The following is a 24,436-nucleotide window of genomic DNA, read 5'->3' as shown; positions in this document are numbered from 1 at the left end:
TTTGCTTATGCAGTGAGTTAATCTAAAGCCCATCCTGTGGGGACTAAATCAAAGTCAATAAAACTGACTCAGAGAGTGGGGGTTGTTCAGCCTGGAGAGGACCTCAGGACAACCTCACAGCAGCTTTTCAGTATCTAAGAGGGCAGACAAGAAAGATGGAGAGGGACAGTTTTGAAGGGCATGTAGTGATACAACAAGGGGAAATGGCTTTCAACTGAAAAAGGGTAGGTTTGGATCAGAGATACAGAAGAAATTCTTTATTGTGAGGGAGGTGAGGCGCTGGCAGGGAAGTTGTGGATGCCCCATCCCTGGCAGTGTTCAAGGTAAGGTTGGATGGAGCTTAGAGCATCCTGGTCTAATGGACACTGTCCATGACAGAGTGTTGGAACTAGGTGATCTTTAAGCTCCCTTCCAACCCAAACTGTTCTGTGATTTTGGTTGGAAAATTTGACGTCAGAGGTTTTGTAGTAACACCGCGTGTTGAATACATGCATATTTATAAACCAGCTAAGGAGAGCGTGTACTTTGAAGTACGTTTTTGTGTGTGATCAACATATTGATGACATACAAGTCCTGTATAGCTGTTGTAAAGAATATTATAGAAATGAAACTTTTTTTTGTGATTTGTTGGATTTGCTTATTAAATCCCTAGAAAATTATACCCTAACAATAGGGAAGAAAGGAATAGGAATCCTTTTACATTCAAGAACCATTTAGACTAATTTTCACAGAGCTGAATTGCATTTTTATAGAATTTTGTCAATTTTGTGCCTATTCCATTTTCTAACAGTTTTTTACTGATGAAAGCTTGTAGATTCTTGTCTCTGGAGTGAGCTGCTACACTTCTAAAATATATTTCAGAGGGAAAAATAGCAAGAGAGGAATAGGAATAAAACCAGTGTGTGTCAGATGGTAAAAATTGTCTTTTCCACTTATTAATTATGTACCAGCAACTTGTTTTAGTGCTAAGTGTGGCTATGTAGAGTTGCAATGCATTTGATGTCGACCTGAATGTTTTCTCTAAAAATAAAAATGGGCAATTCTAGATTTTGAAATGATGGCTGTTGGAGGTAGGTCCTTTTCCACCTCCCATGTTCTCTGTCTTTACCCTGTTTCAGAAAAGATAAATGCTATCATAAACCCTAATCTCCTTAAAGTGAAATCAAATCACAGTTAAGAGCCCTAGTCAAACAGCTGTGTTTATGAAGAGATAAGCTTCTGTTCTTTGCAGCTTCAGAAAACTTACCAGATATAAAGCAACTAGCAATGTTGGTTCTACCATCACAACAAATGATGGAGGATCCAAACTTGAGCACTTTGTGATGCATTTGAAAAGGGACAGCAAGAAGTTTTTACCTCAGAGCTTCTTGCCATTTATCCAGTTATTAAAGAGAGGCAGTTTTATGGACCTATGAAGCTACACTTCAGGAATGTTGATGTGACGATGCAGAGTCCCCAGCAGTGCAAACGAGAGCTGCTTTATTGCAAAAACCTGGCTTTGTTAAGCAGTTAGACCTTTATCAGCTACATAGTTTTAAATCATAACAAACATAATTCAACCAACCACCATACACCACAATGTGAACTGACAATGGTTACAGAATTTGTTTTTCTACCTCTAATTCAGCTGAGTCACTTTCCCTTTTCTGCTTAGCCAAAGTAACAGGCCTAAGCCATGGTTTTACAAGGCCTTCCCTTTGTAAGGTTTTACCTAGATGCAACATGTTTATGGAGGAGATTGATTTCCTTGTCATTTCTAACTCTCTGTGGCTGGACTTGTTTCAAAGGAAAAAGTTGAGATTGTGTCTCTGGAAAAAGCAAGATTGAGTCTCTGGATGCCATATTTTGGATTTGGTTTTATTGCTTTGCTTTGCTCTGCTTTCATTGGCTTTGCATTGTCACCCTCCACACTCCTTTTTGATGATCTTATTAAAACAAAATCTGCCTTGATTACAAGTGTAAGCAAAGCCTTTCCAGCGTGATCATTCCCAGCTCATTTATTTTATGTGTATAGACTCCCAGGTGTGCCAGCCATTGCAGGGCACAGGAAAACAGAGTGGCTGTGAGTGGTGGGGTAGCTGTAAAGTCTGTTGCAATAGGAGCTGCACACAAGCTCCTACAGCTTTTAAATACATGCTAGTACATGTGGAGTGTCACTACAGCTTTTAAACACATGCTAGTACATGTGGAGTGTCACTACAGCTTTTAAACACATGCTAGTACATGTGGAGTGTCACTACAGCTTTTAAACACATGCTAGTACATGTGGAGTGTCACTGAAAGGGGTTGCACAGGGCCTTGCTTGCCCCTTCTATCACAGTGGAAGAACCAGGTTTGAGAAGCAGAGTTGTAAATCTGCCTTGGTAGAGAAGCTCCAAGTGACTGTAGAGGAAACTCCTTCATGGTTTGAGGACCTGATCACACAAGAGTAGACTTCTCTTGAAGCACACTATGGGACAGTTTTGTCTGTGCTGCTCCAAGGTTAAGAAAGGATGCACTGTTTATTGCCTGTATTGCCTTGCACTTTTCAGCTGCAAAAATATCTCAAGTACTTTTGGCAGATGATACTTAGGGAACTGTTTTGTCCTCACTTTCAGATACCTGTATATCACCCGACTTTTTTCTGTGCCATAAGCACCAAAATTTCCACTGGATTTTTTGTAATGGAATGAAGACACTCAGTTGGACAGACTGAGGGGACAGATTTTGATTAAGACACCTAATTTTTCTCTTGGTTCCCATTTTGAGAAAGTGGTTGAAATGTAAACTTCTCTTGGGGAAGCCTGAGTTTTACTGCTTATAATTTGCTTTTAGATACTTGGAAGGAATATTCTGTATAATTTTGTAGTTCAGAGTCCCCAGAAGGTGTAAAATGGCAAGCTTTCATGAGCTGTGATAATTTACAGCAGCTGAGAGTTTACCTTCTGTCTGTACCTTCCTTCACTTTGAACTCCAGTAGATGAGATGAGTAGATGAGTTTTTCTATTACAGTAACTAATTGCTTTAATATGATTACTTACTGTATATAATGTTATATATTAATGTAGTTCAGCCAGCCTTTTGTAAAGCTGATTTGCAATCATAGTTATTTTATTGTAAGTCTAAAAAGATGGAATATCTTCACTGAGTTTAATCAATGTCTTCTAGGTAAACTTCTTACTCTCGTGACCAGTAAATATAAGAAATGGAGAAAGTGTGTAAAAGAAGTGAATACAATTCTGAATGCATACATACTATTATTTACTTTTATTACAAAACAGGGTTTTTTTTCCTATGTGTTTCATAGGAAACACATACATAAAAAGATGAAACTAGCATTTTCTTTCTCTCCAACCTTTTTCCTAAAATAATGTCCCTTTTGAGAAGGCCACTATAATTATGTGGTACTAGGGGCGAAGGAAGCTTGCAGTAAAGCACTAAACTGACAATGCAAGGGACTCTACTTGGTTGGTGGAGAGTTTGTCTTTAGATAAAGAATTCCTCTCTCTCTCACAAGGATACTGTGCAGAAACAATTCTTAAAAAAATTCTGAGATGGAAATACAGGTGTTAAAGTTATTACTCCTGAAGCTGTTTGCTTACGAGTAAGAAATCTGCCAAAGATGTATATGTTGTGTTATCCTCCTTGCATCTGTTGAAACAGGACAGGACAACAGGACACCTATTGTGCAGTATTTTTGTCCAGCAGCAATTGGTGATGGATGCTTTACTGCTTAAATGCTTTAAGGAGATAGATATTATCAGTAGTTATTATTATCACTTGAGGAAAACTTAAGAAGTATTTTTAATACATTGTGATTCGCTTTAATGCTGTGAATTTTTTTATAAATGTGTGTTTTTAATACACCTGCATTATCTGTCTCTGCTTTAATTACATAATATCAGTATTATCATGAAATGCATAATTTCTGATGCTAGAGACTTTGTCCAATAACTCTGCTTGCTGCAGTGTTTTCCAGCTGAAAGATCAAAATCAAATTTCTGCCTCTTGCAAAGTGACTTACAGACTGCAGGACTCATGTTCTGAAAGTTGCAGGTTGTCACCAGGACATCACATAGATCCCAAACCAGCAAACCAGCCAAGAAATAGAGCATTTCTTATGTAGGTGAACAGTTCCCTGTGTAGTCCTCTGGATAAATCCACTGCAGCTTCTGTGGAGCCTGATCAGAGGTCAGGAGGACATACTCTAACAAGTGCTTTCACTCTCCAGAGATAATGAACCTTGGTGTTCTTTAATTTTCCTTTGGGGCTGTGTATTTCCTGAAGTCAATTCATTTATATTTGGCTTCCCTCTTTATTGCTGGAGCCAATCCCTCAGTCCTCCAGGCCCTGTCGATCTGTGAAGCTGAGAGTCTGACTGCATCACAGGAATAATATTTGGGTCTGGAAGGATGCATATTTTTTCTTTCCTGCCAGCTGTGGTCTCAGTCTTCAGTTTGGGAACAGACTTCAGGGGTATCCATGTACACAGTTCCAGTGCCACTGCTGAAGCAGAATTCTAGCAGTAGTGTGGACTTGGCTGGGTAGGAGTTGGGGACAAATAGCAGAATGACAGGATCTTTGAATGTGTGCAGTGGTCCCTTGTGGTGGGGAAATGTGAATCTGAGACTCTTTATGTAGAGAAATGTTTGCTTTTGGAATCTTCTTTCTGCTGCATCCAACAAAACACGTGTGGGCAGCTTCCCAAACTCTTACTTACCTTCTTCACTGGATTGTAAGGAATGTTTTGGGTTAATTCCAAGAGTTCACTATATATATATGTATATACACTCATATATACACACACACATATATATTTCATAAACAGTGTCTTTATACTTGGAAAAGTATACACTTCAATAATTGTAAATGGCACCCTGTGTGTCAGTAAGGATGTGCAAGCCTGCTCACAGCTTCTTTTGCTGAGGGTACTTTCACTTAGATGAATGTTCTGCCTACAGTCCCAAACTTTTAAGGAAGTAAAACTTCCCTTCTGTAGTGTGAGAAGAGATACAGGACATTAAATTTCTTAAATTCTTTGTTGTTTGGATCAAACTTCTCTATCCACTCCTGTTTCAGACAAATCAAAATCTTTGCTTCTGGGCTGCTTGTTTTGTGCTTTGGTATGCTGATGTGAACATTGGTATGAACTTGACAAACTAGAGAACATCCGATGATGACCAAGATCACAGAACAAAAATTTATCACTGACCATTTGAAATACTTGCTCCTTTCAGAGGTACAATTAAATGAGATTATTTTTATTTACCTCACCTTCCTTGCAGCAGCCTTGTGAGAAGGGAAAGCTATATGGGTGGATCAGGGTGAGTCTGGGAGACAAAGTGAAACTAGCAGAGGAGGTGCAGGACACTTGAATCTTTCATTCTTTCCAAAATTTCTGTAAGCAGCCCCTACATTTTTTCCTTTTTTTTTTTTTTTTTCCTGTATACTTGTGAAACACTCTGAATCAATGCTGATGAGTAAGGTAAGAAACACCTAGTGGGATTGATTAATTTCCCGTCCTTTAAAATGTGGGAAGGAACAACCCAATCCACCAGAAAACTAAATATTGATGCTGTCAGTGGCATGATAATTGGTCTCTACTTTCATCTGCAAACAAACCCTTGCTTGGATTCTATTATTCATTCAAAGACGAAAAGGGTTATTAATGCAGTGTTCTTTAATTTATATTTTTTTGTGTGTGTGAGAGAGAGAGAAAACAGGAGAGCAATAATACAATAAATGTATTGGCTAAGAGAAAACATTTGAAAATGATCCCTACCCATTTTTTTAAATCTTCTCTTATCATGAAGAATGTGAACTGTGATAAATTGTTCTGCTAATCAAACAGCACTGAAAGGTTAGGTCATTGGAAGTCTTTAGTCATTTTGTGCTTTTCAAGAGTGAATTTGTTAAAATTATGCTGAATACCCACTTAAAGCCTGGGCTGAAAACCCTACCTGTGTTTTATAACTCTGCACTGTCAGAACCCATAATAAGTCAAACATTCTTTCAGAGGTACTCATAAGGGAGAAAAAACCCCGTAAATTCAAGAGTAATTTCAGATTGTAAATGAAAAAGAGAGGCACGACTGTTCATTTGCACCAATCATGCCTTCCTTTCATCTGCTCTGATTAGGCCTGGTGCGGTTTCATCAAACTACTCCATCACTGAGCTGTCACTCCAGTCGTCTGTTGATTGAAAACAATCAGGGCTCTGATGGCACAATTATTCTGACCCTTTAACTAGAGGCTGCTGTGATAATGAAAGGTTGATTATGATAGTTTGTGCCTCTTTCAGTTTGCCAAGAAGGTTAATTTGGGCATCAGACGGATGTTTAATGGGCGCTTGCTGGCTACACTGAGGTAAATGAGAACGTGCAGTCTTCGATATTGCACGGATATAGTTTGGCTGTCAATCATTGTCATTTTGAGTTTGTGCCTCACACTCTGGAAATCACATTTTATTTTTTCCTTGGGATTTAATTTATTCTGTGCCCTGAGGAAGTTCTTTCACTCTGTGACCTTCACAGTAGCTTTCTCTGTCTTTTTTCGCTTCCCTCACATGGAGCCCAAAGGCATAATACATCTAGAGGAACGTTTTTCTTTCATTTTTCACATTAAAAAAAAAAAAAAAAAAAAAAGTAAAATTTAAAATCCCTGTTTATCAGCTCACCCTGAATGGAGCAAATGTTTTAATTCTGATTGTAGAATCCAAATGTGCAAATGGAAGCATGCCTGCTTGCTAACACAGCGCCACACAGGGAGCTGCTTACGTAGGCACACATTTGTAAAACTGACAAACAGGTAATTTAAAAATGTCTCTGTGTAAAGAGGGTGGGGGATGGCACAGCTTTATTTTCACAGGCTGCACGCATATGTCTTAGCTTGGTGCCGTGTAAATGTGGTCTCAAGTCACTGCACTGCAACTTTTTGGTTAGAAAGTCTCTCTTCAGGGGCAAAAGGTATTTCATTGCTGATTCATAGATTATTAACATTTACTGTGTTCAGATTGAGAGAATCATATGCATGATTTTGTAGTTGTTTGGCTCAAGGTGCAAAAGAAATGCAAATACCTCATAATTTTGATTGTTCCACATGCAGCTCATTAGAGTCTTATTTTTATGCACATTTTAAATTCAAAATAAAAAGAAGAAAAAGATTTCTATCTTTAAGGCTGTCTTGCATCTAGGCTTGAGACACTTATTTTTCCTGCTGTCCTCAACTGTGTAAGATAGTACCTGACTGATAAAATTGCAGGAGTCTGGAGGCTGTGCTTGCATGTTTACTAACTTCTAAAAATACTCATGTGTAACTCATGTCTTCGAAAAATTGTGTGCGTATGTTTTGTTGTATGGTGGGACTTTTTTCCTCAGCAACAATTCTTACATTTTGCTTCCTAAATGGATGATACAGACAAATTTAGTTAATCCTGCTTAAAATGCTTCAATTAATATCCTAGACCCCCTCGATTTTGTCCTTCCAGAGAGAGGATGACAAAGACCCTTTAGAGATCCCAATTCAGGCCCTTTGGAAATCCATGTTCATTTTAGATTAGGTGAAAGTTCCTCCATAGCCCTCCGTGGACTTTGTTTCAGACCTTTGATAAATGTCCTGATTTATCCATAGATTCTGCTCCTGTACTTGCAATTTGAAGAGTCAGGGTGTTGCTGACAATTGCCAACTGAAATGTGGTTTTGAGGCAGGAGGTCCCAGTCTGGAACACCTCAGACTTGCTGATTTTTAGATTTTTATTAGATAAAATCTAATAAAAGGCAAAATTATGTGCGAGTTTACAGCCAAAATACATATTCCTAGTGTTTCAAAGACAAAACTAGTAAACTCCAAGTTTTGCTTTTTGAAGTTTGCTTGGTGGTGCTTTAAGGTGATTACTGTAGTAACTGTGTTACTTTCATGACTCTTCTTGGCTTCAAAAATCAATAGAATCAGGTCTATAGCACTGTCCAATATGCTAAGGATATTAATTTGATTTTTTTTTTCCTGGCCAAAAACTTTTGCTTCTGTTAAGGAACAGAAGAACTCTTCAGGTGAGATTTATAGCTCTTTCTCTTCCCCTGATTTAATATCATCATCAGATTGTCACACACAAATAGAGTCATTTGTGTTGCATGTATCTGATCTCAGTCCAGATCCATATTTAATTCCATATTTAAAATTTTGTTTTCTCCTAAAATGAGAACGTTCACTAGGTTATCATAATTAGGATTTCCATTTGTTTTAATGATACAGTGTGAATTGTTTTAAAACCTTAGCAAATTTGTTTCCTTCTATTTGTTGTTGCTAAAACAAACAAAACACAAGAAAACCCAACTCTCCAACACCCTCATTTTTTCCACTGCTGTCACATTTGCTAGACACCTTGGATGATATAAAGTAGCATATTTGCAGTCCATTGGGCTACTACATGAATACATCAACTAAAGAGCGGGCCAAGATGACTTTAATAGAGTTCCTGTGGCCCCTGCCTCTCACAGAGTCCAAGCTTAGATAAGTTTTTTCTTTCTTGGAACTCTGTCAACAGAAACTTTCCCTTGGCTTTGTGACTTAGAGTAGTTTCTAAGTGAACCTGAGTCTAATAAATGTATGTCAAGCTTTTTGCACTCATGAAGTGGTTTGGCTTTTCTGATTAGAAGACTTGGTGTGGTGTCAAGTGGAGGTCTGGCACGTTTCCCAGCAGAGTGGCTTGAGAAGGACTGCAGGGGGATGCTGTACAGACAAGGCACAGGTGTGATGGTCTCTCTTGCTCCCTGGGATAGGCTGGCAGCCCAAAGGACCAGGTAGCTATGCTGGAAGCAGAAGCAGGTGTTGGAAAAACAGTGAGCTCGCTATCCAACATGCAAGATGTACTTTGATGTGTGCTCCAGCTGTGCCACATTTTTTTTTCCATCTCTTTGCTGCTGTTTTGAGAATGCACTCCATTGCTAAATCACATAATATAACCTTGGAGGAGAAAAATCCTGCGGGTTAAGGCATTAGAATAAGAGAATTAATCTGGTTTGAAAATCCTGTCCTTCTGAGGGTCTACTTTTGTCATTTACTTAGTTTAGAAGATGAATATGGCAAAATATATTATTTATTAAAGTTGATATAGGCACTAGGCTGTGGCTTCCTTTACTCACACACTCATACATTAAAATTAATAGAAAAGAAGCTTCTAACAGTTTAAACAGAATTTGCCTATATGACTGTAGGAGTAGGAGTCTTTTCTTATTTTTGTAAATTATTTAGCACTGATACAAATATTTTAAACCTCAAAATTGTGTATCATCTTTTGTTTTTCTTGCTTGCTTGTTAGCATTTTAAGTACAGTTGTAATTTCAAGCGCAATTGGTATTTCCTTAGAGAAGCCAGAATGTCTTTCTTGCAGCATCATAAAGTCTATAATGGCTTTGAGTTTATTTTGCCAATACTGATTATAGTTGCTAATTGTTACTGCCAGAGGGGCGAAAACATAGGCACTATAATCAGTGTATAGATGGAGTGAATTCTGGAGTTTTTATGTAGGCACCAGGTTTTTGGGTCTAGATTAAACAAAACTTGAGTAAAGGTGTTCGAAATTGTGTTGATAAATATACAGATGTGAGCTGGTCTCGTACATGGAAGTTTGTGTCTGCCATATGCTGATGAGAGTTATGATTGCCTCCTTTGCACTGAAGGAAAGTTAGAACTGTGTTACAATCCACCAGTGACGACTTCTACTACAAGTGAAAGATGTGTTTGGGAATTCAACTTTCTTTCCTTTGAACTTTTTCAGCCCTCAAATAGCTGCTAAACTGTTCACCCACACTCAATTTTCTTCCATGCCTCCATAGTGTGAGACATCATGTTCTGCTAGAGAACATGGTAACAGTGTGCTGCAAAACCAGTGTGGAAGTCTAAGGCTCAGCTGGTGAGTGTTCCTGAAACCAGATGACCTGTTCCGTAGCCTTGTGTCACAATTTAGGAGTTTGTCCTGTATTCTCTAAATATAAATCTAGATACCTACATTTGTAGGTTAAATTCTTAAGTAGTTTAAGTAGTGATCAACCACCTGTTTAAAATTCACCAAAGTGAATTTTAAAACTGTAATTGTCACAAATAGCAAGACAAGGCAATAAAAAAAAAATATAACTTTTAGCTCTTAAAGGCCTTTTTTCCGCCTTGGAATGTCACAGATCAGGTGTGGGTCACACAGGGCACTGTAGTCAGATTGTGTTCAAACAATAGCATGGGTTGATTTGGATGGGAGCTTCTAAACACATTGTGATTCACAGACCTCTGTTGCTTCCCCAAGACTCAGTGAAGCTTCTCTGCGTTCTGTCAAATGCCTACAGAGCATCCAGAGGTTCTTAGCAGGGCTCTTAGCCCTACTTTCTAAATTCATACAATAAAATGAAATCTTCCACAGCAAACTGACCTCAGACATGGAGTCTGGTAAGACCCAGTAGCACCCCACACAAGAGACAGCCTGGGATTCACGTTGCCCTCCCCTCACGTTACCCTATTTCTGCTGCAGCTGCTGGTCAGAGGGGAAAGGTGGAAATAGGCCAAAGTTGCCTTGAGGTGCAGCACGTGGAGAATCCCAAGCAGGCTGCAATAAACTTAATTTGGAAAGGTTCAAAGGTTTTCATAAAAAAAGATGCAGGACAGATGAGTGGGGATAAAATAGTGTGGAATGGATAGAGGAGGTTTAGGTTCAAGATTTGGAATAGATTGTACATCTCACATGAGTGCCAACAGAATCTTTGTATCACTTTGCAACCATTGCTGTAGTGGCTTAGGGAAAAGTTAAACATTACTGGTTTCAGTGAAACATTTTTTTACAACTCCAGGACTATTCTCAGTAGAGAAATAACTCAGTATGAATCAAGTCGCATATGACAAATTTCCTACAGCAGAGAAAATGTATTGTAATGGAAATTTCAATGCCTTCTGTGCAGATCATCACACATCCCATATCCAGAAATGAATGCAGGTACCATTTCTTTGAAGTTATGAATGTACGTGGTGTTGCTCATGTGTTTATACAGTATTTATTGGGGACCAAAGGCAGGACAATAAAGGAAAGCGGATGGATGAAGTTCTAAGATATTAATAAGGCATTAATATTAAACTTCCTCTAAAAGACCTGTGGTTACCAAGTCCTGGTTTACATTAGTGCCTGTATTTTACAGAGTCTGTAATGGCTGTCATTGTAGCCCAAGTGACACATCTGTGATACCATTTTACATAGCTCCGAAAGTAACCAGTCTGTTGGATACAAGTGCTGAGAGATAAGAACTCATTTTTTGTAAGTTCTTCTAGCTCAATATAGTAACCCACATATCATTTAGTTGATATATGCTGAAGATAGCCTGAATTTCTCCTCAATTTCAAGTGGCTGAATGTTGAGAGCTAAGTGTCTTTCAGGAATCATTCACATGGCTAAAGACACAGAATAGGAAGTTGCCTGATACAACTCAGTAGGAGACACCTGACACATGGGTTTGGTGGATTTAGAACACCTGACTTTAAAGCTCAATGATTTCAAGTCCACAAACGTTTTCAATACATTTAAATAAAAAGTCTTTTTTGCTAACAAGTCAAAATACATACAGCTAATGCATGTATTTGAAACTCAATACAGCATTTAACTGACCGAACTACTGTTGCATTTTTGATGCCCTTCATTGATTCTTTGTTTCACAGAAGTTCACAGTGAGGAAAAATTGTTTCAAATTAATCTTAACAAGAAGGTGGTTTTGGTTTTTCTTCCCTCTCTGACAGAATACAGAAATAGTAATAAATTTAATGCATCATATATGAAAGTCATAAATAAGAGCAGCCTTTATTTTCAGCTCCTTTATGTGACTTTCCCAGCAACAGTACAGGGCCATAAGATTTAGCTGAAAATTTTTTATCGCTCAGCTTCTTAGAAACAACTACTCCACGAGATCTGTGTCAAAATGATTTGAAGTATCAGGTAGAGTTAGTCCTTATCCAGAACTAGTCAATGTCTTTGATAATGACTTGGATTAAAGAATAATAAGGGATTTATGTTTTCAGAAAATCAGAAGGTGAAATGGTTTTCTAGCGCTTTGGAAAATACAGTTTGGATTGAGAATGATCTTGACTGGAACAGTGGCCTAAAGGAATAGTACAGAGTTGGGTAATGACAGAGAAAGCATGACAGCCTGTGGAAGTTCTGCAGAAAAAAAAAAACAAACTAAACAAACAAACCAACCAAGCACAAAAAAAAAAAAAAAGAAAAAAAAAGAAAAAAAAAGGGTAAGAATAGTACTCAGTCACAAACTTAAATATGGATCAGCAACATCATAGTGCACTGACAGTCTTATGTGGTGATGTACAAACAAGAATGGCATAGATTGTTAGAATCAAAGAGATTCTTCCAACCTATTCACTACTACTTAAGAGGAATATTATGTCCAGTTTTCAACAGCAAACATTAAAAATTTTGATAACAGAACTGTGAGCCAAGCAACAGAGATTTAGAAAATATGATCTAAGATGCATTGAAATACCTTTTTCGTTCACTGAAGAGGAAACTCGCACCAATATTAAAATGCATCTGAGGTGGAGAAGAAAATGCAGGTAACAAAATACTTTTTGTCCTGTATGGTTGAATAATTTTCAAGGGTTGCGCTGGAATATGAACCCAAAGGTGGAAAATGTAGTGATGAGTTTAAGGGTTTAAAGCTTCTGCATATGCAAGAAGAAAATCTGCCTGAGAGGATATCAGAACATGGGAATGGTTTTCCTTAGGAAGTTTTGGTATCTTCATTACTGGATGTTTTCAAAAATAACTTACACAACAATTCCTGAAATGGTTTAGGCTGTTCCTAACCTCTTTCTAGAACCAGTTGGATTCAAAATAAGCTTTATGTGATTTGAATACTATGTTTAATTTTGAATGTTAATACTAGCTGCAGTTGCTCAATTGTTGCTTTCTGTCTACCCCAAATTAGCAGAGCCTCTTCTGTGTTTCTCTCTTCTCTGACTTAATTTTTTTCCCCCTTACACCTTTCTCCACTTTATAAATAAAATAAATGAAGAAGAAAAAAAAAAAAAAAGAAGGATTCAATATGTTGTAATATGTTATATTTCGTCAATATTCTGTCATAAATAGGATGAAATATGGAGGGCAGAAAAGGCTTTTCTTTGTAGTCTTCTGACATTAGTCTTCTTTCTAATGTACCTGTGGTGTCCAGTGATCCCATAGCCCCTATGTTAATATTATTTTTCCAGCAGCTTGATTGAGGGATAGTATGGTCTCCAGCAACACTAACAGATTGCACAAGGTGAGTATTGTATAGCAGCTGATAATGCTGTGGAAATTGTTTCGGGGAGCTGGTGCAATACAATGCTTTTGTTAAACACTGTATCTTTTTATGTGGACTAGTAGGCTTTCACAGCTGCTTTTTAGGTACCACGACTGAGGCAAGTATATATCTGCTCTTGGAATGCAAGCAAATTTCAAAAGACCATGTTTTGACAGAATTGTGTGCAAATAACGTGTGTCTTGTTTTTTCCCTTCCTTCCCCCCCACTTTTAGCTGGCTGTGAGGTGGTTGGAACACAACTGCCGCTACCAGTATCTGGATGAACTTCTCCAGTATGTCCGCTTTGGCCTCATGGATGTGGATACCCTGCATACTGTAGCTCTTACTCATCCTCTTGTCCAAGCCAGTGAAACTGCGACAGCGCTCATTAATGAGGCCTTGGCTTACCACCAGAGCGTCTATGCACAGCCAGTTTGGCAAACTGCAAGGACAAAGCCTCGCTTCCAGTCAGACACTCTTTATATTATTGGTGGGAAGAAACGAGAAGTCTGTAAAGTGAAGGAATTGCGATACTTCAACCCAGTAGACCAGGAGAACGTTCATATCGCGGGGATCGCTAACTGGAGCGAGCTGGCGCCTATGCCTGTGGGGAGGAGCCACCACTGCGTTGCTGTCATGGGAGACTTTCTTTTTGTAGCTGGTGGAGAGGTAGAGCACTCCACAGGGCGCACGTGTGCCGTGAGAACTGTCTGTCGATATGACCCCCGCACCAACTCCTGGGCCGAGATAGCTCCGATGAAGAACTGCCGGGAACACTTTGTGCTGGGAGCCGTGGACGAGTACCTCTATGCCGTAGGGGGCAGAAACGAATTGCGTCAAGTGTTGCCCACAGTCGAACGCTACTGCCCCAAGAAGAACAAGTGGACCTTTGTACAGTCCTTTGATCGGTCGCTCTCATGCCATGCGGGATATGTGGTGGATGGTCTTCTTTGGATATCAGGTAGAAAACGTTTCACACAATTTGAGGTACTAACAAAATACCAAAATACCGTCTTGAATTAAAGTAATAAATCTTTGGTTTATATGTCATGATAACTTTTCTCTGTGGAGAGGACAAAGAACTGAAACCTCATTAGGAGTATAGGAGCGTAATGTATCTTATACATTACACTCGGTATTTCAGAGCTGCTGATATCATATGTGCTATCTCCAGCTGCCATTCATAAATCACAGTGAACTGGAATGATAATGCACTTTTGGACAAATTTCCAATGATAAATTCTGTGTCCTTCCTAAAAACAAACTAAAAAAGGCATTGTTTCTGTAGTAGGATCTGGTACTTTTTACAGTCACAGGACCCGAGGGAATGGCCTGAAGTTGTGTCAGGGGAGGTTTAGGTTGGATATCAGGAAAAGGTTCTTCACCACAGGTTGATTGGGCACTGGAATAGGGTCTCCAGGGAGGTGGTCATAACATCCCCCTGACAAAGTTTGGGGAATGTTTGGACAGCACTTTGGGGCACATGGTGTGGTTCCTGAGCCTGTGCAGGGCCTGGAGTTGGACTTCGATGATCCTTGTGGGTCCTTTCCAAGAATATTCTATGATTCACTTATTCCGGATGATGAAATGGAAAATTAAATGCTTGTTAGCTTGTGTTGTTCCAGGAGTTGAAGGCAAATGTATTATTTGCTCCCACTTGCTCTTCGGAACATTCAAACACACTGAGATGACCATTTTTAGAAATCATGCATGATTCTGCCCATAACAAGTGCACAAGGATGTCTGGATGTAAGCATAGCTTTATGGCACAGATAGATGAATGTATAGACCCTCTAATCCTAGAAGAACGTGTCATTTGCAACTGAGTCTTTAGTTGTTATGTTCCATTGATGAGGGTGGGAGGATTTAGTTACCTCAGTCCTCGTAGTGGGTATTAGTTATTTTGGAATACAGCCGATGCTGTCTACAGAAGATTTGACAGAAAAATATTCCCCGCTTACTAAGAAGTGTGCCATGGAAGGTTATATAGTTATAATATTTATTAAGGAAGCTAATGAGTAAATGGGGCCAACCCTTGAGGTAAATGTTCAGTGATTGGCATCTTCACCATAGATACCCTCTGGAGATTTTAATATGGTCTGGAAGGCCTCTGGTGAAAAGATAGAATATGAATGGAAGATTAAGTTAGCTTCTTAGGCCTGTGCTGTGCTTCTCAAAGTGTGTCATTTAGGCTAGCGGATAAACCTTTCTGTCCCTATGGATTAAGTGCCTCATGGGAATGGATTCCCAAGCATTGGCACAGGAATTAGCAGGTATCTCTTTTAATACATATGCACTAAAGTCATGAATGATGACTTTGGCATTAAAAACAGGACAGAACACAGCAAATCACCAAGATCCCTGGCAGGTACTGTGGGTCATTTTCTTTAGTGACCATCATTTAGGGAGTCTTGTAGAGTTTGTGCTGTGTGAATCCTGAGGTGAGACCCAGGTAGAGTACAGGAACAAGATTTCTGCATTAGGCTACCAGCTGGGTGTATTCAGAGCATTATTGTGTTTATTCACTACTTTTCCTATTTTATTAGCAGAGAGGGATGTGTGTCTGCAGTGGGCACTTCAAATACATGGATGTTACTATTGCTGTGTCTTGATTGCTCTTTTTTTTTTCCTTTTTTTGTGGTTTACATTTGTCAGTATTTATGAAGAATAGGACCTTTTAAAAAATGGTGTTACACATCCTCACATGAAATCATTGAATGTGCACTAGAAATCCATCAGTGTGGTCTTTCCCCTAGTAAACGAAAAAAGTAATATTTTTTGTCTTAATCTTGTGGGGAAAAAAAACCCTAAACAAAACAATACAATCAAAACTCAAGAAAGGATTTGATACCAGTTTTTAAGTCAAACAAGGGGCTGATTGAAGATTAAATTTAATCTTTGCGGATTTGCTAGGCAAGGGGAAATTATCCTAAGGATTAATTCATGTGCTTAGTTATGTAGGTGAAATGCATGCCTGTATATTTTAAATTCCACTTTTGTTTAGAAAATTATGCAGTGTGATACTGTGTTCAAGGATATGCCTCTAATAGAGCTGTAGAATCAGTGGAAGCAGTAAGTGGAAGCCTACTGGATGAATTCTTTAAAACTGGGCAAAACAACAAAAAACATTTTATCAGTATTGTTCCATTTATATTTGAAAATGCTACCAACAGTGGAATAAGGTAGACATGGCTTTTCAGTTGTATTTTGATAGGTTCTGAAAAAATGCTTAGAAAGTTTTGAGTTTCTTAATTATGACAGGTTATTATGGAGTAGGAGAGCGCACTTACTGCACTATACTTCAGTAGATATCGATCTGAATTTTGTCCTCTCACACTGAAACCTGGTTGTGTATTGAATAGAGTTATTTTAAAAAGAAAATTGGATGGAGATGTAATAACTATCGCTAGCTTTCTATTATTAATTAATTGCTTAGGACCAGAATGTAGCTCGTGGTACATGTACATTCAGGGGCAGGGGAATAGTACAGAGAGACATTTTATTGTATCATAGTCACTGCTGGAAAATCCACTGTTCATCTTTGAATAGAAGATGTTAGCATAAAAGTAATTAGTGATGCAGGAGGGAACCTAATTTTGAAGTATGTGGCCTGAAATTAAGTAATTAAAAAATTAGTCTGAGTTAGAAATGTTTCTGAGCTGTATCCCTGCTGCTTTTTCTGGGAAATACAGGCCATCAGCAAAGAGCTCTCAAAGTCAGTCTGCTGCTACCAGCTGGCAAGGGAACCATGGAAATGTGCCCAGGTTTTTAGTGAGAGAATAAATTAAATAGTGATAATATAAGTTTCTAGCCCTTCTATTTGTGGAGAGCATCATCAAAGCTTGATCTGCACACTGAACATTTACTTACTCAGTGCCTCTGCTACAGCCCCATGCCCTCTTAAAGGCTTTGCTGATCAAAAGCTAACTAGACTTAAGGAATTTCTATTATTATTTGGATTCATTTTCAGCTTTGCTTTGCTGCTCCTTTGGGACAAATATGACAAAGATTCAAAACTAATAGATAATAAAATCATGGCAAAGGCAGCAGGAAAGGAAAATGGACAAAACAGACCGCTGTATGAGTTTACACACTCAATATGACAATATTAGGTGGGTGGCTGGTGTTCAGGTGACAGAGGGACTCTTAAGCTGCTACAATTTCTTTGGGGTTTTTAACCTGACAGAAGCAAATTAAAAGAGGGAGCCTTTTGCACACTGGAACTAGTCAGTCCCTCTGCTCAGCACAAGTGGGTTCAGCCCTTGAGTTTTTCAAGCTCCATATTTTCATATTTATGTCATTATTTATTTTTTTTTTCCCCACAGTCCTCATTTTATTTTCTTATTTAAAGAAAAACAAAACATGAGAATTTATTAAAATAATGTGCTGGTTTTGACTGGGATAGAGTTAATGTTTCTCCTAGCAGCTAGTCTGGGCAATGTTTTGGATCTGTGCTGGAAACAGTCCTGCTAACACAGGGATGTTTTTGTTATTGCTGAGCAGTGCTTCTACAGTGTGAAGGTGTTTTTTACTTCTCACCCCGCCCCACCTGTGAGGAGGCTGGGGATGGGCAAGGGGTTGAGAGGGGACACAGCCAGGACAGCTGCAGCTGACCCCTGCTGACCAAAAGGATATTCCTGATCATGTGGTGTCACGCTCAGCTTATAAAGCTGGGGAAAGAAGGAGGAAAGGGTGTTCATAGTGCTGATGTTTGACTTCCCAAATCATCATTATGCTTGATGGATCCCTGCTCTCCTGGAGATGGCTGAACAGCTGCCTGCTCATAGGAAGCAGTGAATTAATTCCATGTTTTGCTTTGCTTGTGTGTGTGGCTTTTGCTTTACCTGTTAAACTCTCTTTATCCCAACCTACAAATTTTCTCAGTTTTACTTTTCCAGTTGTTTCCCCATCCCATGCTGGGGGAGTGAATGAGTGGCTGTGTGAGTTGCTGACTCGGGTTAAAGGACAACAAATAAGTTCTCTGTACCGACATTGCATTGGGCAGATGGTTTGGAAATTTTATAGAAAGGTGATTCTTCTAGACCCCAGTTAACATCTGATGCCATGACCAAGTTCACAAACGAATTGAATGCCACAATGCTTGTAAAGTGAAGTATTTCAGTGAAAGAAGAACTAAGTACACTAAACACTTTGGAGTTCAACATGACTAACAATCACTGTCTATAAAAGCGGGGAGATATTTTCCATAAGAGCGAGGACTTGAACTATGCCCATTTCCCAGCATCCTCTGTGGAGTGCACATGCAAATCTGGAGACCTCCTTTTCTATCCATGTTAACCTTCCTCCAGCGGTGTAGGTCTAGTGCCCCTGGGGACATGGAAGGACAAGGAACCTCTGCCAGGCATTCCAGCTCTGAGCCATTCCTGCACCTGCATCTTAGGATAATGACACTTCTCTTTGCCTTAGGTGCTCCAGAGATTAGCACATGAAAAGTCTTGTTTAAAACAAAGTGTTACACTGGTGTTTTGCAGAGGCCCAAGTTGTCTGACCTTAAGTGTGTCAGCTAAAATAACATCTTGACATGCACATAGAAACTCAGCTTGGGGGAAGGGGGTAAACAAGCCATCCCTCTACAGTTGCTTTGTACTTAATATAGGAGATAATTTTTTTTTTTTTTTTTCAAAATTCAAGATTCATTCTTCTGGTTTTTAAACTGTTGGTTTTTTTCCCTGATGGTGGAGATTTTGACCAAGGAAATGATGGTGATAACGTATCTTGAAGAATTATTCTGAGTTTGCAAGTGATTTGGGATGAAAAGTATGATGTTACTATCAGTATGCTGTTGTGAAGTAAAGAATTTTTTCTCAAGAAAAGTCTATAAAATTATTTTATAAAAAGTAGATCTGGAATAATAGGAGTTTACAGAATCTATCTAAATCAAATTTTACAGTGTGGCTGACACAGAGAATGGGAGGTTAACAAGCGCATAAAAATTGCCTTAGTGGCCCAGTCTTAGTCTCTATATGTTCCATATATATGCAGACTTAATTTTTACTGTATTTGAATGAATGATCTCATACCTTTCAGTGATGGACATTATTGGTTTGATGCCATTGATTCTCCTTAGATTGAATGTAAACATCCAGCTTTAATGATTTAAACAAAGCTAGGGCTTGTGCCCCTCTTGTTTGTGGCTCGATTGCATCTGGAGTCAAAGAGCACTAAGCAGAGCTGCTGTTGGCCTCTCCCAGGGGACTCCTTACCTTGAGAGAACATACTCCAGCTCAGCTCTCCTCACTGCACCTGGGCTGGCTGCAGTAAGAGGCAGCAGGTTTGCTTTGCACGTTGAGGAAGAATTATCTTGTGTTTAACACCCAGACACCTAAGAAAGGAGCGCTTTCTGTTTTAAAATAGCAGAGCACCTTAGGGTACATGTCGTGGGTTTCTATATATTCCCTGGATTTGCTGGAAGGAGCACACATGGGAGCTCTTTGCCAACATGTCGTTTTACACGTCTCCCAGTGAACTCGGATTGCTGCGCACAGCCTCGCGCTTGGGGACTGCGGGGAGACTTGTGATATTTTCTGGGCGATTTGGATTGGATCAGATTTCTCAAGTCATATGGGGCCTTGCTAGGCCACGTTATAAATATGGCTTATAAATTGTCATTGAGGAAAATGTTGAATCTACTGCCTCCTACCCTTCTCTTTTTAGAAGTGTGTCTTGAAGGTGTTTCTCAGTGCGGTTTGTGGAGTGTTTGGGAGGACTGTAATAACACAAAATGTGTATCAAGTGTGGGAAAGGGATGGACAAGGTATGTTTTGGTATCCTTGAGCAATTTCCTCATGTAGAGGGGCACTGTTGCATGAGCTGGGAATTTACAGGTCTTGGAAGGCTTAAAAAGGAACATTTGCAGCCTACAAGGGAGTGAGCGACAGTTATTGTGGCAGTGTAAAAACACTGTGAGCCCATGGGTTGGATGATGGCCTTTCCATGAGGGTGTGCTCCTGTCTGTAAGAGCAAGAAAGTCAGTCTTGTCCTGAGGATGCTCCTTGCCTCCCAGGAACTGGAGTCCTCAAAGCAAGCTGCTCATATAAAGTGATGTAATCATCACTCTGTTTATAAAAACAGCAAATGCTGACCAAACTGTAAATTTTCTGTCATTTAACCAGACAGACTTTTTTTTTTTCCTCTTTCTCTAACTGTTGGGTTACTACCACATTAGCTGTTATTGCTTGACATCAAATTTAATAGCATAGTTTGTATTTTTAACTGCTTTCTCTCATTATGATGGCTCTCTATCCTCTCCTTTCCTCATAGAAAACACAACAGAGAAGTGTAAGAAATTCTCTCAGAACTACCCCACTTCTTTTCTGAGAAAGTATGTATTATTTTTAGTACCATTTAAACTCTTCTTCCCCTTCTTTTCTTATTTTTAAGAGACATATTGATGCTGTTTTGCCCTTTCCCAGCTGTCTGTAGTATTTAAAAAAATAGTTCAAGAGGACACTGCAGACTTGTTAAATCTGAATTTTGGCAGAAAATTTTAAACTTTTGCTATAGCACTTCAAAGTTAGAAGGAACTAGAGTTTGAAAATTGATGCAGATATAAGATGGCATATTTAATGACAGATGTATCTATAGAAACCTGTTAAGATGCAGATTATCCCCCTGGGGAGGGGAGATCAAAACTGCCAATCTATAAAATATACTTGTTAGGGGAAGGCATGGAATCTATCTCTGCGAGCACTTTGATTGCAGGGGACAGTGTAGCAGCATGTGGCATCATAACCTAAGAGCAGACAAATCAGCTTGATGACTTTCAAAGCCAAGAATACTGCTGGAGGCAAGGGTACTCCAGTCTAGAAGAAATTAAAACATATAGAGACTGTTATTAATTCCAGATCTATTTTTGTGTAGTCAAATCTGTATGCAAATCCTTAGCATCTCATTTTGGCAGATTAATCTAAAAGTGAAGAGCGGTATGTGAAGGGAATGTAATGATAAAACACCAGAGATGAGCAATATTGCAGGGGAAAAGATGTAAGCTGTGTACTTGATGTGAGGGGCCCTTTGTGAAGAGAAGGAAATAATTTTACTTATTTTATTACTTTATGAGGAAACAACACTCTTCTTTCTCTTCTTCCTTCACATCTTTCCCCCCAAATTAAGGTATCCTTTCAGAATGGAAATGTATGACCCAAAATTGTGTTTCAAATGTGTCTCCTGTAGTTTAATATTCTGGATGTAATAATCCAAATAACTATGATTTTTATTTTTCAAAATAGTAATCTGATGTGTCATTTTAGACATTGTGCTGGGAGTTTACAAAACAGATATTAGAAAAGATTGTTTTGTCTCGCTGGCTGATGACCACTAGGAATGTGAAGGCTGCACAACAGTGTAGAGACAAATAACAGATTGTAAGATCAGACACAGGAGCAGTCTTTGCTTTCCAATGTCTGTTCTTGTGTGTGCTGTGATGGGCAGGGTGTGGCATAGTGTGATGGAAGCAGTTTGGAGAGACTGCATCTCATCCCAGCTATGTCTTAGCCTGTGAGCATCTCTGAGCTGAGAGTTTGGGCTGCCATCCCTCTGGAGGTGCCCAGCACAGGCTGCTGCTTGCAGAGATGAACCCAAGTAACAGCATCATTTCTCCTTGCTGCTGCAGTTGAAGAAAAGACTCTAAAATAGATACATCTGTAGTCTCTGCTATAGATTCTTGGCCCCATTCAAGTTTTTTTGAGTGATCAGAGGATACTTCTATGTCAGCAAGTAGCTCAGCCCAGTAGGAGCAGATCAGCAGGTAAAACCTTGGCACCAAGTTCTCTGTGTTTACTCCACGTACACTTCACACTTTTTGCTTTGCGCGAGGTTTGTTCTGGTCCTCTGGCTCAAATGTTCCCAGTACTCAGATGGTACAAATCTAAAAGACCAGTTATTATTATGCACCTTTATGCTCCCATTAGGAACTGGAGTATGGCTGGTGCACATCTGGAGCAGAGCTTCTGGTTAAACTTGAATGCACACTAGTCCCAACCTACAGCCTAAAATGACATGGGGGAGGTGGCAGAGTTGTTTCAAAACCACGATATGGCTCTGAACCAAAATGCCGCCTTCGGCCTAGTTGGAGGCTGGCAAAATGAGAATTCCCCAGCACAGGGCTTGGGGATAAAAGGGAAAAAACTAACCCAGCAACCTTAGGGGGACTGGGCCATAGCTCAGCCAGCAGGAATTTAAGTCACTGTGCTGCTGTCCTGGCTGAAACAGGGTATGCCCGGACAAAAAGGGAAGCGACCACAAAATGAAATGTAATAAGATGAAAATCCTTCCTCTCACTGATGCAGATTTTGTCCACTATTGTTACGGGCCATTAAAACTGTAATAGAAATAGTTTGTCTGTCAGTATGAGTGTCACTGGTGTGTGGCCACTGACACACTCTAGTTCTGCCCAGACCTCGTGGCAGGATGAAGGTGAGGCGCAGCTTGCAGACATTATTTCTGATTCCATCTTCCCATGGGCCCAGCGTGGTGACAGAGGGGGACTGGGACCTGTGGCAGTGCTGCAGTGACACCATGTCCCCAGAAGGCTTGAGCACATTCAAAAACATGTTTGCACAGGTAAGATTACATACTGAAGAAGTTTTCCGTGTTTACTTAGTGAAATTCGCCATTGAAAACAAAACAAGAAAGGGATGATGAGGCATTAAATATCTCTTTACTGTGTTGAGGTAAACAGCTGGTTTGCAGCATCTAGCTGGGTCAGAGTCTATTCTGAGCCTTTCTGAGGTGCTTAACACCATGCTTTCCTGATCACTATTGAAAAGTAAATGGTAGGGCTGTTTCTGGTCACTGTGGAGGAACCTTCCAATCTAAGTTTACAACTAAATGAGACGTTTTCTATAATACAAACTAAGTACAGAATTTCTTTCAAATGTATAGAAAGCACAGTTGCACAGACTTGACCTGTGTTTTTAACTGGCAGTGGTATCCCTCTGTCATGTCTTTGATAAGGCAGAGCTTCTCTCTGACCTCTTCCTTCTCACTGATGCAAGCCCGCCTCCTCCTCTTTTAAACCCTGTCACACACTGTATGTTCCATGGAACACGAATGGTTTTATCTTTGTGTCTTGAAGAACGTTGAATGCACAGTTATGGATAAAGAGATCCATTTTTTACTCATTTTTGGCCCACAGAATTAGCTCTACAAAGGAAGTGTATGGGGGCTGTTTATTGATGCTGTTCTGTGTTTCTGTATATTTGACAAATGTGGCTCCTTTTTTCCCTTGTAACCAGATTAAGAAGCGCAGTAGAATGTAAGCAGAAATGGTGGTATGTAATGTAATTATTATCTGCAGATGAACTCTAGAATTGGTTATTTTGCTGTACCTGATCTAGGTCCTGGCTTTGCCTATATGAAAAAATTTAACCTGTATGAACTCTTTTATAGGAGGAGTAACAAATACTGCACAATATCAAAATAGACTCATGGTCTATGATCCTAAGCAGGTGAGTATCTGTGTTATATATGTTCTGTTTTGCTTCAAACAGATCTCTTGGCAAATACATACAAAAATTTTGTAAGGCTAAAAGTGCTGACCATTTGAATTAGTGGTGTTTTAAATTCACTTTGTACTGATGTGTGAGTTTAACAGAGTGATGGAGACCCTGACAACTTATTATGTCTTTTAAGCCTGTAGGAATTAGAAACATCCTAGATTAAATATAGAAATGTTCTTTAAATCCCCTGTATTTATCAGTATTTTATTTTGCTTGTTTTTTTGTTTTTTTTTTTTTTTGTAATCCAGCAGCCCTGGGCAATGTATACTCAAAGTCTGTGTTCCAAAACTGCTCCTTGTCATTGGCATTTCTGTTTTGAATTGCATATATGGGCCTTTTTGTTTCCTGAATACTTTGAGAACTGTACTACCTGGCCGTGACTTACTCTGCTGACTGCAAGGGTGCCTATCATTTCATTACCCAAGCACCTAAAATATCTTTTAGGGATTATTTCATACATAATGTATGTGTTTTGATTAGGTTAGCACGGCTCAGTAACCATTTCAGAGGGTTAGGGCATGGTTATGCCCTCTTGCTTGTATTAGGAATTTAAAGTCCTAAGCTTGCAATCAGAGTTACATAGCCTTATTTACACCCACGTGGAAGAGTATTGACTTTTC

At 39.3% G+C, this 24,436-nt stretch overlaps 1 protein-coding gene across 4 annotated transcripts in view; it reads left to right on the top strand.

Annotated features, from left to right (window-relative positions):
- The window catches only part of KLHL32 (kelch like family member 32), a 121,547-nt gene that overhangs the window by 89,801 nt on the left and 7,310 nt on the right, over nucleotides 1-24,436 (top strand). For all 4 annotated transcript variants that reach the window (XM_053974410.1, XM_053974406.1, XM_053974408.1 and 1 more), the window contains 2 exons: nucleotides 13,531-14,257; nucleotides 23,707-23,765. In XM_053974410.1, the coding sequence (XP_053830385.1) occupies nucleotides 13,531-14,257; nucleotides 23,707-23,765 (786 nt within the window). The remainder of the gene's footprint in view (nucleotides 1-13,530; nucleotides 14,258-23,706; nucleotides 23,766-24,436) is intronic.

Source organism: Vidua macroura, chromosome 3, assembly GCF_024509145.1.
Source record: "Vidua macroura isolate BioBank_ID:100142 chromosome 3, ASM2450914v1, whole genome shotgun sequence".
Classification (NCBI taxonomy): domain Eukaryota; kingdom Metazoa; phylum Chordata; class Aves; order Passeriformes; family Viduidae; genus Vidua; species Vidua macroura.
This window is presented reverse-complemented; position numbering and strand designations above follow the sequence as displayed.